Raw genomic sequence first — 16,051 nt, forward strand, 5'->3', positions numbered from 1 at the left:
TTGTTTCCTTTGTATGTGGTGAATTGCTTTTCTCTTGCTGCTTTCAGAACTTGCTCCTTCTCTTCAGTATTTGAGAGTCTGATCAGAATATGTCTTGGGGTGGGTTTATTTGGATTTATTCTATTTGGAGTTCGCTGGGCATTTATGCTTTGTGTGTTTATATTGTGTAGAAGGTTGGGGAAGTTTTCCCCAACAATTTCTTTGAATACTCTTTCTGGACCTTTACCCTTCTCTTCCCCTTCTGGGATACCAATGAGTCTTAAGTTTGGACGTTTTATTTTATCTATCGTATCCCTGAGATCCATTGCGATTTTTTCAATTTTTTTCTCCATTCTTTCTTTTGTTCTTTCGTTTTCTGTTCTGTGGATTTCCAGAACACTGAGATGTTGTTCAGCTTCCTCTAGTCTTGTATTGTGAATATCCAGTGTCTTTTTAATTTGGCCAACAGTTTCTTTTATTTCCATAAGATCTTCTATTTTTTTATTTACTCTTGCAATGTCTTCTTTATGCTCTTCTAGGGTCTTTTTTATGGCGCTTATATCCTGGGCCATGGTCCTCTTGATGTCCTTTAAATCCTTTGCCATGTTTTCATTCATTGATTGTAGTTCTTTAATTAATTTTGCGAGGTATAACGTTTCTTCTGAAATCTTGATTTGTGTGTTTGGAGCTGGATTCTCCATATCGTCTGGTTTTGTCATATGCATTAAGATTTTCTGTTGTTTTTGGTCTCTTGGCATTTGTTTTGCTTGATAGGGTTCTTTTAGGTTGTATCAAAAAAAAAAAAAAAGGGATATTGATCTAATTTTTCAGAGACACAGCTTGGTGACGTGCACTTTCTCTAGGTAACCAGCAGATGACGTCTGTGAGCCACCTATAGCCCTCCAGTCAGTAGTGTGGGGGAATGATTCTTGTATGTTCAGTTGGGGAGCTCAGCCTGGGCGCACTGCTGGAGTCGCCCGCCCTGAATGTGGGGTGTGCGCACGGGTGGCCAGAGAGGAGGGTCAGCTCTCTCTCGGTGTCCCATAAACCACTGGACTTGGCGTAGCACCCCTGGGTTCTCCGAGCGGATCCCCCCTCCCAGCCGCGATCCTCCCTCAGCTGAGGGGGATGCTGTGCTACACCATCAGTGTGCGCCATCCCTCTAGGGAAGCCCTGGGCCACTTGGCTGTGCCGCGGGGCTCCCAGCTCATTTCAGAATGCAGAATGTGTGAGGCTGTCTTTACTTCAATGCCTTGTGGGCTGAGAGCAGCTGAGGTTTTCTCCACAGAGAGAGAGCGAGAGACAGAATATTTCCCCCGATTCTCCCAAGGTCAGTTGTCACCAAAAGCCTCTGTCTGCTTGTTGAGGATTCGCTGTCTGTATTGAGCCGCTATTATTAAAACCTTACTTGGAGCTGGGCTGAGAAAGTGCATGGCATGGCTTCCGTGAGGGAGGGGCTCCCGGCTCTAGGTTCTCGGCTCTCAGCGCGGGTCCTCAATTTTACTTACAGATTTTATGCTGTGATCTCAGGCATTCCTCCCAATTCATGTTGGTAGATGTTGAGTGTACTGTCACGTTTGTCTCCCTGCTACCATTCCAGGTTATTTACTGGTTATTTTGTTCATTTATGAATTGTTCTGGGGGAGACTAAGTCTTCTACTTCTTTCTATGCTGCCGTCTTCCCAGAATCTACCTCTATTATTGTTTTTAAAATATGTTTCCTGTGTTTGATGCCTCCAACCTCCCTGTTGGATTACAGCATGGTGAACGCAGCTAAGATATTGACTGAGGACGTCTGTATCCTAAGAGGTTGGAGCTAGAAGTAGGGGATATGAGAGGGGGCTGAGTGGGGCTAATTTTCTGAGGCCGAGGGATGACTCAGAATCAAAGATGTTAGCAGTGAGGGTCAAACCAGGGAAGCTAAGATTTGCTGACAGGTCTAAGGAGGTTGGCTAGGCCAGGGTCCAGAACCAGAAGCCTCTGAAACTCAGCTGGAGCACAAAGGAGTGAAGTGAGCAAAGTCCTATTAGGACTGTGAACAAGGCTGAAGAGTCATGGCTGGACTTCATTATCAGAAGTTTGCGGCTGGGTCAGGGAACCATGCATGGACTTCATGCCCTGGAGGTCCATAAATAAATTCTAAGCTTTGAGCCTGGGCTCTCCCTCTGAGAATTGGGCAGTTTTTAATTTGGTGTCTAGGCCTATTTCTCTGAAAGTCTACTAGGATACTTGGCTGCTGGAGCCAACAAGTCTTCAGATTGACTGGCGCTAAGCACTTTGGCATTCTTTCTCAGTCTCCTATGCAGATTTATAGCGTCTCTTCATATCACTTATACATCCCTTGGCTGCTGGAAAATGATCTGTTTCTTTAAACATTGTAGTCCATCTCCCATTTCCAGATGATGATGAAATATCACCGCATTCATTTGACAGAAATTTTATTTTCTTTGTGGGGTGGAGTTAGGATTAAAGTATCAGTGTTTAGAAAGACTGGGAGTCAGTTTGTCTTTTAAAGGAGGGGTCTTAGAGTCACTCTTTCACCTAGAAAGGAAGCTTTTGATGAGCAGTAATGGAAAACTTTACTTCCATTCGCAAGAGTGACTGGACTATACATTGGGCATCTCCGGCTGGGATTGTTGGATTAGATGCTTGTCAGTATTCTCATGGCTACCATGATAATCCTAGTGTCAGGAATGATTCACTTACAGTATTAAGTAACAACAACCCTAGATTGTAAATGGAGTAGGTTTATCACTTTAATTTTCTGTAAATCAGCAAGGATTGGAGGGTGTTCTCTTCTGGTGTTTTGTAATGAAAGAGAAAAAGAGTTTTAGATAAAGAGAAGAGAGATTGAGAAAGAGAGGAAGACAGAAGAGAGAGATTAAGAAACAAGAGAGTATGGGTGAGAGAGTTCTGCTTCTATCTCTTGAGTTTAGAACTGCCTTCTGTACTCCTGGACGTATCTAGCCATCAGACTAATAGGAAGATGTGCCCAAAACTCTATACGATCTAAATGATGTCTTGTTCATTATGATGTGCTGTTGGTTTCTGTTTTGAGCATGGTTTCTATTTATGTATGTCTCTTTCATGTTGATTATGAGTAATGAAAGGGTGGGGTAAGTGGATGGACCTGCTTTCATATGCTAAGTAGCTCCATTTCTATTGGTTCTCAGATGGGAGTTGACCTTCCTACAAGAAGAGACTTTTCCTGATAATATAAATCCATAGTGAAGGCAACAAGAACATTTTACTTTGCTTCAGTCTCAGTCCCATTTCCATTTCCCCACTTTTGTCTAATTCCTTTGCAGGCTTTCTTCTTTCCCTCAAACTGTATGGTTGCCCTTCTGTGAGTAACTGTTTTAAGGGCCTCATGTACACATACATTGCAGAGATTCAGAAGAGGGTATGATGGGATATCCCTCCTCTCTGTGGATCTTAATTTTGGATGCAAAATGGGATTTATATACCCCTCAAGGGGGTCCACTGTCAATTTTCCTGAAATTACGGGAACCCAATTTCTTTTTCTAATGTCTTGAAGGGAGGAGTTTTTGAAAAGTTAGAAGGGAAAGAAGGCAACTGAGGGGATATTTTGATTTTGAGGTGTCCTAATGTTGGCATAAAATTAAACCTTGTAAAAAACAAAAGATTGGGGTTATCACTGAAAAAGCACCCACTCCTACACTGGGAGAGCATGGTCCTACCTTTTATGGAAAATGACATCGACTAACATAGAGCCACTTTAAGCAGTCAAATTTACCTTTAAGCAGCACCTTTATGATCAATAAACGTGCTGAATCATGCCACATACTGCCACATTTGGGGATGGAATTGAAATATCATTCGTGGGGAATTTTGTAAGGTGTGACAAAAAAATAAATTTTCAGGAAGAGCCACAGGCTGAAAGGATATCATCTTTCTTTTACTGTTTGGAGCATTATCACTTTACTTTTTCATGTTTTAGTTAACAAATAGCATTTAGAAATATCCTCTTCTTTGGCTGTCTCTACCCCAAAGTTCATCCTTGTGTCTTTTTCCTCAATTGTTTAGGGAATATTTGGATATATAAACTGGGATTCTTTATTACTGTGGGTGTCATTTGAGAATCAATTCATCCAGGGCAATTCTGAGTCCCTGGTGAATAAAAAAGTAATAAAAAAGTTAAATGAATATTTTTTTCTTGTTTTCTATGTCCAGTTGGAGAAATGATGAGCAGGTTAGTGTACATTAGCTAAGCGTCTTACTCTTATAGAAAGGATTATTTTACCAGTGAATGGAAAAAGCAGTTGGTTATAAATCATCCTTTTAAGAAAGACTGTGGTTAAAAATGAGCTTCTTCACTGGCCTCCCCTTTAGGTTTACCTCCACCTCTAGTCTATCGACCGTCATTAATTGCATTTCTAAAATTAATCCATTAGAGGAACTGTTTGGTTAAAGTGATAATTGGATTTTAATTGTGAGTTGTGGGTGAGAAGGGTGGATTGTACTGATTAGTTCCACTTAGGCATAGAATAGCAAGAAGGGAAGAGCTAGGCCAGTTAAGAGGCAGAAAGAGGAAAGAAGTAGCAATCAAGCCAAACTTCTCATAAATTTATTGAAAGTCTGCTTGAAGACTAATTTGTTCCTGTGCCTTAGCCATAGGGTGTCTTTTTTTTTTTTTTTGTAGCTAGTTATAAAATTGCAACCATTACTAAGCTTATAACCAAAGAAATCTCTTCTAACTTTACAGGGTAAAGCAATTGTTCTTCTGACCAGTGTCCTCTTGGTTTATAGAAAATTATAGAAAAGCTTCTGCTGCCAAGAACTCAGATTTCTTCCTGGGTCTGACCCTGCAAGATCAATCTTCCCAGATCAGTTCATGAGGTTAGGTAAATTGGTCAGTCAATCAGTTAGTCTTAAGTCTAAAGTAAATGAATACAAAGTACAGGAGCAGAAGTTTTTGAATTGCCTGTGGAGACAGAAATGTTTGTGGAAGTCCAATTCAAGATTATTTCAGATAGCAGAAATTACTCATCTCCTCCCTAAGTGATACCAGCATGGAGTGATCCTCTGTAGCTCATCGAGCTTTTCAGGGTCTTCTCCCCAGGAAGAATGATGCCTGATTGCATGTAATTCCACTGTAGTTCCCTTTTAGGTCTCTTTTGAGCTCCAGAGGACAAATTATCTACATTCAGGGCAGGCTTTATGGGTGTGCAACCTGTGCAGTTGCACAGGGTGCCAAGCTTAGAAGAGCCTCATTCTTGGTTTAATGTTTTGCTGTCACCATTTTGAAATTCTTAACAATTTAGGAACAAGGGGTCCCATATTTTCTTTTTGCTCTGGTCCACACAACTACACTTTCAGGGTCGCTCAGATGAGAGAAATGTGAGAAAATAAAATCTAGGACCTATTTTCTCATCTGCCTCCAAGTTTATGTATCCAGATGAGCACCTAATAAAAATGCTGTCCATTCTCTTTCTTCATTGACTTAATGTATAATCTTTAATAGAAGCCTTTCAGAGATCTTTTTCCCCATACTAGAACAATTTTGCATGCTGATTTAGAGCCTGTAGTTGAAAGGGTAGTTCAGGTCTTGGCAACATATGAAAAGAAACCATTTTCTAAATCTCCTTGGTTTACTTTGTTTCATGGTAAGGGGACTGCACAAGCTCACATTTCACAGGTGCACTCCACACCCACCCTGGTAGGCCCTATTTCTTAAGAGAGAACCAAGGCGTAGTTTTACTGGCTGGTCCAAATGCTGAAACCAGCACCAATTAATGCAACTATTCATTCCTGAGTTTTCTCAGTCTTCTTTAGGTGCAGCACAAGTCAGGGGTGCAACCTGGAGCATTTATTTACTCAGCCTTAGGTAGACTGGAATGGGTGTGAGCTAGTTTTCTTGGTAGTTGGCCCAGGTGAGACAATAAAAGTCATGGGTGGGCCTATTATCTGTGAGAGCGTTCTACTTACTATGCTTACACACTGTACAGCTGAGCTGGCTGGTTGAACAATCTCAAAGAAATCATAATTCAGGAAACAGACTTGGTGAGAGTATTAAAAAATGAGTGTGAGTACTTCTCAGCTGTTGGAGGAACATCTGCTGACAGTGATTAAGTAGCACCCCCTTGACTGCAAAGGATGGTGTCCTTTAGTAAACTGGGAGCATGCCCACTGGGTTGGCAATCAGACTTGCCATGTCTTATGACACTGATGGCAGGATGCTACAGGCTAGGTTTCTGCAAGTTGGGTGGAGGTCACTGACAATGAATACAACACCCAGGTTGAAATATGTGAGTGGGAGGAAGAAAAGCTACTGCAAAGTTGATACTGGCGAAATATGCTTGTCTTTTTTTAAACCTTCCGTAGCAGCTTCCAGGATTGTTAGCTGCTGAGTGTCACGTCTTCAGTGCTCGTGATCCACGGGGGATTTTCACTAAGATAAAAGTATGGTAAGTTTTCACTCTGTTTTCCTACTAGTTGCTTTTGCTGCACGTACATGTGTGAGTGTGCGTGTGCACATGTGAGTGTGCACACAAAACTGACTGTAGGTGTTAGGTTTCAGCCTGATGATTTTTATTCCGCTGGAAAGTTTTCAGCATTAGCTAAGAAACAAAGGCTGAATTTTAGTGGCTACTTTCTTTTCCCTTCTGCCCTAATTCTCACCTGCTTGATTCTACTGAGACCAAGGCTGATGGATAGCTCAGAAGAGACAATTTGACTGGAACATCCAAAAGTTAGTTCACTGTTTCTAGAGTAACCTTTAGTATGATACTATGGAAAGAGCAAGGACTTTGAATTCATATACATCTTGTTTGAATCCTGATTCTATTGTATATGTGCTATGTGATATTGGGCAAGTAATTTAATATCTCTGAACTTAAGTTTCCTTATTTGTATAATGCGGGTAATAATACCTGTTTCCCAGGTGGAGAGGGTTTAATGAGATAATGTTAGCTAAGAACCTACCTAGTGCAGTGTGTCACATGGTAGAAAATCAGTAAATGTTGGTTGCCTTTAGTTTGTCAACTCTTCCTCTAGTCCCCTTCGCTAGCACTGGAGCCATGGCCTGCCATTCCCAACTCCTGTAATCATGAGCATTTACTTAGCCTATTTATTGTGAGTTGTGGCTGATTAAGAGGCAAAGCTAAGACTAGCCTAGTTCTAATGATTCTGTGACATTGCATTTCATTTCATGTTAGAATCTAGCACTGTGGTTGGATAGGCAGAATAGATGTGTGAAGATACATGTCTTAAATACTGAATTATACTTCACTTGATTTCTGTGACATTTACCCCCCTCTGAGACCTTCAGGAATCTGGCAGCCAAAGCATAGGACCTACCATCCACTCTTTCTGTCTGTCATCCATCCATCCATCCATCCATCCATCCATCCATCCATCCAATACATATTGACTGAACCCCTTATCATGTGCCAGGCACAGCTGTAAGAGCTAAGGATTAAGCAGTAAAGAAAAAGAGACAAAAATCTTACTTTCCTGTAGCTTTTATTATAGTGAGGAGAGATAGACAATAAGCAAAGTAAGTCAGTGAATTATGTAGTATATTAGAAGGGAATGTTTTATGGGGCAAATGAAGCAGTAAAAGGGGATGGGGTACTGAAGCAGTTTTGAGTTTTAAATTTGGTGATCAGGGAAGGCCTCATTGAGAAAGTAACATTCGAGCAAAGCCTTAGAGGAGATAAGGGGGAAGAGCATTTTGAATAGGAGAGGCAGCAAGTGCAAAGGCCCTAAAGTGGAGGTGAGCTTGGCATGCTCAAGGAGAAACATGGTGGTCAGCATACCCGTTGGGGAGTGGTCAAGAGGGACAGCGTGAGAAGAAGAGGTTGGAAGAGATACAGGGGTCAAATGAAACAGGGCCATGTGGGTGCTTGTGAGGACTTGGGCCCGATTTAGATTTCAAAGAGCAGAAGGTTAGCCCCTGCATTGAGAATAATAGACTATATAGGGGCAATGCTGGAAGCAAAGAGGACATTAGGAGACCATTATAATAACCAAGGCATGAACTGGCATGGTATTTGGGAAGACAGTAAAAAGTGGTCATATCCTGGACATATTTTGAAGGTAGAGCCAACAGGATTTTCTAATGGATTGGATGTGGAATGTGAGAGAGAGGAGTCAAGGATGACTCTTAACATTTTTGAAGTGAGCAGCAGGAGCAGCAGGGAGGCAGAAATTAAATGGGGAAGACTGTGGGGAAAGGAGTTTTTATTGAGGATGTCAGAAATTCCATTTTGGACAGTGTTGAGTTTGAGATGTATGTTAGAAATCTGGATAGAGATGCTGAGTGGACTGTTGCATATTGGAGTCTAGAGTTCAGGAGAAAAGTCTGGGCTGGAGATAAAAATTTAAAAATAATGGGCATATGCATAGTGTATAAAGCCATGAAACTGGATGAGAATCCCAAGTAGTGGTGGTAGATAGAAAAGAAAAGAATTCTAAAAACTGGTCCCTGGTACAACCCAAATTTAAGAAGCTGGAGAGATTAAAAGAAACATAAAAGAAGGATGGGCCTGTGAAGTAAGAAGGGAAAAGAAGGGAAGAATGTTTTTCAGAAGAGACAGCCATTAGCTCATAAATTTTACTGATGGCTTAAGTAAGATGAGGACAAAATTGGCCAGTGAATTTAGCAATATGGGGGATCTTTGGTGACCTTGACAAGGGAGGTGGAATCATGTAGGATCAGTAAGGTAGGGACAGAAAGAGATGGGGTAAGGTGAAGGTAGAGATCATTAAATTGCTGTCAGCTTAACCCCACCCCCAATCCAAAAGATCCAAGCCCCTCATTTACTCCATTTTTCTCATTCATCTTTGTTTTAGATTGTCTGCTCTATTCATCTTCTTTATTTTAAAATTACTTTATTTATCAAATAAAAAAACATTTGCAAACAAAACAAAGCAAAGCAATGGGAAAAACAAAAAAGGAATGGGGTTGTTTCAGGATATTTGTTTTTCTATTCATCTTTGTAAGCAACCTTAAAATCTTTTGGAATAGGCTGATGAGCACCACAAAAGAGAGGGGGAAGCCGGAATTTTCCTCTCAGATCTATCAGTCTCTGTCTCAGAGAGTCTTTCCTCACCTAGAACAATTCTAGACTCCAACCAGGAGCTGTTTTACTGGTTTTTACCTTCAAAGGGATGCCCTCCCAAACTGGTTTGTCTCTGGCCTCTGTTGGGGTACAGGCCTGTTATTACTTTCCTTAGCCTCTGATGGCCACAACCTGGTCCTGAGAGGATATTGCCAGGCACAGCCATGCATATTCTCTTAGAATGGGAGAGCCTAGAAAAGCCCTTCTGGGAGGATGCACTTGGGGCATGATCTTGGGGGAGAGGAGGCAGTTGAACCTTTTCTCCTCTCCCTCCTAGTGAGGTCCCAAGAGTAACTGTTTTAGTACCTGCCTTGTTGCAGGTGCAGAGGAAGCAAAAAGTCTCTGGAAATTGAGACAAATTAGAGGAATTTCAGAGAACAACAGAGATCAGCATGTAAGTGAAAGGAGAAAAAATGAGGACACATGGGGAAGCCTCCTCAGCTTTTGGCTGCCACTGTTTAGGGTTGTGATGATCCCTGTAGGGGCTGACCTGCATTTCAAAAGTGGTTGTGGAATTTGGCAGGTATTCAGGAGGGCTCTTGGTGACTCATTGGCTTGGACATGGCTGGCTTAGGTTGAATCACCAAGAGAGCTCACCTGCAGAGGGCTGGACGCAGTTTGCAGACGGTGCCTTCTTGTCACTACCACCAGCAGTACCTGCTGCCTCCCCCTTCTTTTCCCTCCTGTTTATTCACTGAGGACTCACCATTTTTTGGTTCATGAAAACTGATTGTTTGGGAGTGAAGAATGTGACTTTGGGTTTTCCTATTGGGCCGTGTTAAGATGCTAGTAGATGCCAGATAAAGGACAAATTGGTGGGGGTCTTCTCTCTGCTGCCCCTGCTGTGTTCTGGAAAGTGGTACACCCTGCTCTGTTGTCAATGTGGCCTTATACATTGGGCATCTACCTGCAGTGCTTTTTTTTTTTTAATTTAAATTCAGTTTTATTGAGATATATTCACATACCACACAGTCAACCACAGTGTACAATCAGCTGTTCGCAGTACCATCATACAGTTGTGCATTTATCACCCCAATCTTTTTGAACATTTTCCTTACACCAGAAAGAATCAGAATCAGAATAAAAAATAAAAATAAATAAATAAAAATAAATAAAAAATACAACACCCAGATCACCCCCTGACCCATCCCACCCTATTTTTCATTTAGGTTTTGTCCCCATTTTTCTACTCATCCATCCATACACTGGACAAAGGGGAGTGTGATCCATATGGCTTTCCCAATCACATTGTCACCACTCATAGCTACACTTTTATACAATCGTCTTCAAGATTCATGGGTTCTGGGTTGTAGTTTGATAGTTTCAGGTATTTACTGCTAGCTATTCCAATTAATTAGATCCTAAAAAGGGTTATTATATATATTGTGTATAAGAGTGCCCACCAGAGTGACCTCTCGGCTCCTTTTGGAATCTCTCTGCCACTGAAGCTTATTTCATTTCCTTTCACATCCCTCTTTTGGTCAAGAAGATGTTCTCCATCCCACGATGCCAAGTCTAGATTCCTCCCTGGGAGTCATATTCCACATTGCCAGGGAGATTTACTGCCCCCTGGGTGTCAGATCCCGTGTAGGGGGAGGGCAGTGATTTCACCTGCCAAGTTGGCTTAGCTAGAGAGAGCAGGCCACGTCTGAGCAACAAAGGCATTCGGGATGAGGCTCTTAGGCACAATTGTAGGGATGCCTAGCCTCTCCTTTGCGGCAACAGTCTTCGCAAGGGTAAGTCCTGTGGTAGAGGGCTCAACCCATCAAACCACCAGTCCTCTATGTCTGACTTAGGCACAATTTTAAGTAGGCTTAGCCTCTCCCTTGCAGTAACAAATTTCATAAGGCCAAGCCCCAAGATCTAGGGCTTGGCCTTCTAAACTGGTAGCCTCCAGTGCTTGTGAGATTATCGTTAATTCCTCAAGTGGGGAAATTTAATATTTCCACATTTCCCTCCAGACCCTCAAGGGGGCTTGGCAAATACATTTTTACTCTCTGCCAAATTTACTCTGGGATGAATTGGAGCTTCACACTAAGTTGCACAAACCAACCCGACCTCACTCCCCTCTCAACGCTCCATGTGATTATGTTGTTTGAATAAACTTAGCCAATTCATTTTGATAGGTTGCCTGGGCTGGTGCCTGGGAGAGGTGGACAGAGGCTTCTTGCCACCTGCCTTCTTTTGACCCCAGGTTCCAGTACAGCTTTGGGCCATTTGCCCATAACTGTGAAGTATATTTCTGATCAGATTAGGAATGTGAAGAAAGGTGTTTACGTGATTTGCTTTTGTTTTGATTAGGAGTTCTATAGAAACCATGCTTTTCTAATACCCTGAATCTCTCCTCAGGCAGCATGTGGTTCTCTGGCTATGTGCCTTGACCCACCTCTGTTCTACACTGAGTTCAAGTAGATGCTTGAAAAGACAAAAGCAAACAATGGCAGGAGAGTAAATGTTGGAGGTGGGGGCAATGGGCCAAATCCCATTGACAATTTGCCCCTGTTGGGAAGGCTGCTTGTGGCTGCTTTCCTGCTTGTCTGCTGGGCTGTGCTCAGGATTCCTCCCTGACCACACCTCACGGGACAGAAGCTACCATCAGTGGTCCTGAGGCTGACTCTAGCCCCTGACTAGCTCTCACCATCAAGAAACAGGGACCGCTGGGTGGATGCAGTGTCAATCCCTTGATTTGTTTTGTTTTTCAGATGTGCCCCTTTGTTGAGGGCCTGGGCCTTACTCTCTTGGGTTAGGTTTCTTGTTTTTGGATGGCGGGAGGCCCTGGTGTTCAATCTTCCATCTGAGTCCACAGAAACTTCCACACCAGTAGGCTGGCCTTGGTCTGTACTTGCAGGGCTCTTGGGCCAGATCCTATGTGCTGTCAGATCCACTAGTCTCTGCCCACTTGGCCTGGTGGAAATGAAATTCCTTTTAAAAGCCCTAACTCCCTGGTGCTGCTCATTCATTTCATATATTCTAACTCTGTGTTTCCTAATCTTTTCCATGTTATCATATACATAGAACATGACACTATTTATGAAGACAAGATGACTCATTTCTAGGGCAGTAGTGCAGGGGGCTCTGTCTACCACAGGCCTTTGCAACCCTCACTCTTACCTGTCTGTTCCTGGGGCTAAGGAATCTGTGCTTCTCTCTGGCACACCTGTACCCACCTGGGGACATAGGTGTGCTGCAGCAAAGGTTAGAAGGTCTGGTCCAAGACAGCACAGGCTGTGATCTCAGGGTGCAATTGAGAGAGTCTGTATCCCATCTCAAACATCTTTCAAGGTGACCCTGCAGGATGAATGTACTGGCCCAGGGTGTAGTGAGTTAAACAGAACTCAGTTCCTGTGGTTGTGCTCTTTGCTCGATACAGTCTACCACTACATTTCTGGGGAGCAGATGGATAACAATACTGCTTGCTCCCTGCCCCCTCCAGGCCAGGCGTACTTGGGCTCCTTGGCTCTGTGGCCATGTTTTGGTGCTAACACTGCTTCTTCCTACCTTACCATGGACCAAAATATTTCATATGACTTCTGCATATTCCTGACCTCCTGGGAGCTAACTTGGAGCAAGTCCCAACCTTCCTACATCCTCTGCACAGCTCAGAATGTTTCTTATGAAATGGATGGCGGAGTCACAGGGCATTCCACTGATGCTGACTGCTCATGGTGCTGTGATCCACATGTGGACAGCTGGTCTGTGTGGGATGCAAATACTGCCCGAGTTCAATTTGACTCTTTCTCAACTCTTGGCACTGTGTGATACTAGGTATCGCCTCTTATACTTAAACAGGTTTATGGGACTGCTTATCAGTCCATCCATCCACTTATTTGCTTGTTTGACAACCCATTCAGTAAATGCTGCACCTTGGAGATATAGAAATAAAAGACATAGTTCTTGACTTCAAGGTGCTCACAGTCCAGTGAGGGAGCTTCTAGAAGCAAACAATGAAGGCATGTATGAGATGTTCCATTAGAGTGCCTCTGGAACACAGAAAAGGGGACCCTCACCCTCACCTGGGACCCTCATCAGTTCCGGAGACTGAGGGATGCGTGCTTCTCTCTGGCACACCTGAACCCACAGGGACACATAGGTGTGCTGCAGCAAAGGTTAGAAGCTCTGGCCCAAGAGATAGCGCCAACCACGATCTCAGGGTCTAACTGAGAGGACACATCCCATTCACAAATGTTTTTCAAGGTGACCCTAGAAGATGAAGTTTCCCTGGCTGAGATGAGGTGACTCTCAAGTTGAGCCTTTTCCCCTTTGTTTTCTTTCTTGTTTTTTCTTGAACTGAGTTATGTGGGATGTGTGTTAATCAGATGAAGGGAGAAAGGGTTCCAGGCAGTGGGAAAACTGCGTGCAGAACTGAGGAGGCATTGGAGAACTTGGCATGTTAGAGAGCATTGAGTACTGCCATCTTGTTTGGTTTAAAGCAGAGTCCTAATGGGCTGCAGCAAATGAATTACAGATTCCTCTAAGACATGTCTGGAAGGTGGCAGAGGGACTCCCATATTAGCCTGTGCTTGTGAGACCATACTTTTGAAAGGAAGGTGGAATTCAAAACAATATCTTATAGGGGGACTGGGATGTTTCACCTAGAGAAGAGGGAGATTTAGATAGCTAGCTGTCTGGCTTGACTAGACTTGTTACATGTGCCTTCTGGCTTCTGAGGGTGCAAGCAGCACACTGGATAAAGCTATGGTGAGGGAGCTTCTGAATCCTGTTTGTTTGACATTAAACATAATATGATCTTGGGCAAGTTCCATGACATCTCCAAAACAGTGTCCTCATTTAGAAAGATGGTTCTAATAATTCCTACCTTACCAGAGTTGATGTTAGAATAAAATCATATAATTTATTGATATATGAAAATACCTAATCTTGTAAATATTCAACAAATGTTAGTTTCTCTTTCCTTCCTGTTTCTTTTTCCTTTTTTCTCTACCCCCCTTTTTCTTCACCAACTTTTTATTAAGTAATATATGTCAGGCATCATGTAAAATCTTATTGTTTGTTATGGTAGCCACTAGCTGCAAGTGGCTATCGAGCATTTTGAGATGTGTCTAGTCCCAGTTAAGATATGCTGTAAGTGTAAAATACACCCTGACATCAAAGACAGTACAAAAAAAAAAAAAAAAGGTTAACTATCTCAGTAATGTTTTATGTTGATCATATGTTTATATGATAACATTTTGGGTATATTTGGCTAAATAAAATACATTATTAAAATTAGTTTCACCTGCTACTTCTTACTTTTAAAAATGTGGCTACTAGAAAAGTTTAAATTACACATGTGGCTTGCATTCTATTTCTATTTGACAGTGATCTGCTGGATGCTGGGAATTTAATAGTGAAATGGAAACTGACATTTTGGAGGTTATAGTCTAGTGAGGGAAGATAGAAAAACAACAACAATAACAAAAAGAAATAAATAACAATAACAACAAATATAAAGTTACATTATAATAAAAACTGTGAAGAAAAGTTTCTATGAAGAGGAAAATGGAAGGAATTTAGATTGGCTGGTCAAGGAGGCTTCTCTGAGGTAGAGATTTGTGCTGAATGACACTTGAGAGTGCCTCTTTCTATACCAGGCAAAAATGGGGGACAGAGCAGTCCAGGCAGAGGACACAGCCTGCCAGTCAATATTTATTGACTCTACCAAATGCCAGGCCCATGGTTGGCAATTGGGAAAATCTGTGAAGCTGACATCACGAGAAGACTTCCTGACTCCTCAGGGCTTGTGGTCTGCTGGGGAGACAGACAAGAAGCACCAGTTCTGGAGCACCTTCCCTCCCCTGTTCTCTAGCTTCAGAACCATCATTGACCACAGCCTTGACTATGCTGGTCCCCAGGGCCTATTTGTTCTTCCTTCAGGGTGGGTAGTGTTCACATTTGTCCTTTATTCCCTGTTCCCACACCCCTGTTCTGACTCAGACTCATTTTCTCAGAAATGAGCGTCTGCAATCGTGTTTTAGCCAGTTTCCTTGCCTCCAGCCTCTTTCTGCCTTTAATATCTTCTTTGCATGGGTGCCAAATAATCTCCCTGAAATACCATTTAGTCCATGTAACTTCCTTATTCCAAAGCTTTTACTAGCAACCCACTGCTGGCAGAGGAGCAGTTTGCTAGGTGCTACTGGAACTCCCTCTCAACTGTTCACTCTGTACCTGTTTCTCTCAGTTCCCCAGGAAGCACTGTCTATAGCAGAAATGGTGATCTCTTCAGTCAACATCCAGGAACCTTTACAGCCTACTCCCTAGCTATCTTCCCATATTTACACCCCTGCCCTGCATCACCCTCTGGACCAGGCATGCTAAAGTCCTTTCTGTCCTTGAAACACAGAGTTGCACAGTCTCTCAGGGAAGGACGAGAGCATTTTGGTAAGAGAGCAGGTTCCAAAGTTAGCCAGACCAGGTTCAAATCCCAGATCTGACATTTAAGTAGCTGTGGGAACCCCCTCAGTAGATCATTTAACTTTTCTAAGATTTAGTTTCCTCATTTTTTAAAACAGGGGGGCTAAAAGTAACTTAAACCACTTGATGCTGGATGGATAGGGTGAGCATTTCACAGGGGCTGTACCCATAGTGATTCTTTAATCCATGGTCACTGTTTAAATTAATGGCAAGCCATGTATGTGTTGCTTAACAATGATGCCTCCAGTGACCTGGCTTCCTTTTGGCTTCCCTAGTGCCAGTCAGCAGCCTCCTTACCCTGACCATGGGTTGTGGTTGACTTCTACGCGGTGCTAGTGCTGGCCAGAAATCCTGGATGGGGACACTGAAATGTGGTGGCGTGGAGCGGGATGAGACTTCAAAAGACCATCCAGTGTAGGACCCCTGAGGCCTCCTCAGAATGTTGAACTAAAGGCTCCTCTCAGCCCTTGCAGGGCCTGTTGTTTTTCTTGCACAGTAGTCTCCAGTTTCTTCTCCCCCCACCCCCAAGGTCATCCTATTGCTGGTTAACCACTTGCTTTTGGTCACTCTTAATC

The 16,051-nt window shown here is 42.8% G+C and overlaps 1 protein-coding gene across 5 annotated transcripts in view; it reads left to right on the plus strand.

Annotated features, from left to right (window-relative positions):
• Positions 1–16,051, plus strand: part of TMEM45A (transmembrane protein 45A) — a 190,758-nt gene that overhangs the window by 116,278 nt on the left and 58,429 nt on the right. For 3 of the 5 annotated variants that reach the window (XM_037834535.1, XM_037834528.1, XM_037834559.1), the window contains exon 2: positions 6,325–6,407. The exons of 1 other annotated variant lie outside the window; for it this stretch is intronic. In XM_037834535.1, coding sequence (XP_037690463.1) covers positions 6,405–6,407 — 3 coding nt within the window. In that variant the 5' untranslated portion in view covers positions 6,325–6,404. The remainder of the gene's footprint in view (positions 1–6,324; positions 6,408–16,051) is intronic. One more of the 5 variants, XM_037834542.1, reaches the window with a different exon arrangement.

Source organism: Choloepus didactylus, chromosome 1, assembly GCF_015220235.1.
Source record: "Choloepus didactylus isolate mChoDid1 chromosome 1, mChoDid1.pri, whole genome shotgun sequence".
In the NCBI taxonomy this organism is placed as follows: Eukaryota; Metazoa; Chordata; class Mammalia; order Pilosa; family Megalonychidae; genus Choloepus; species Choloepus didactylus.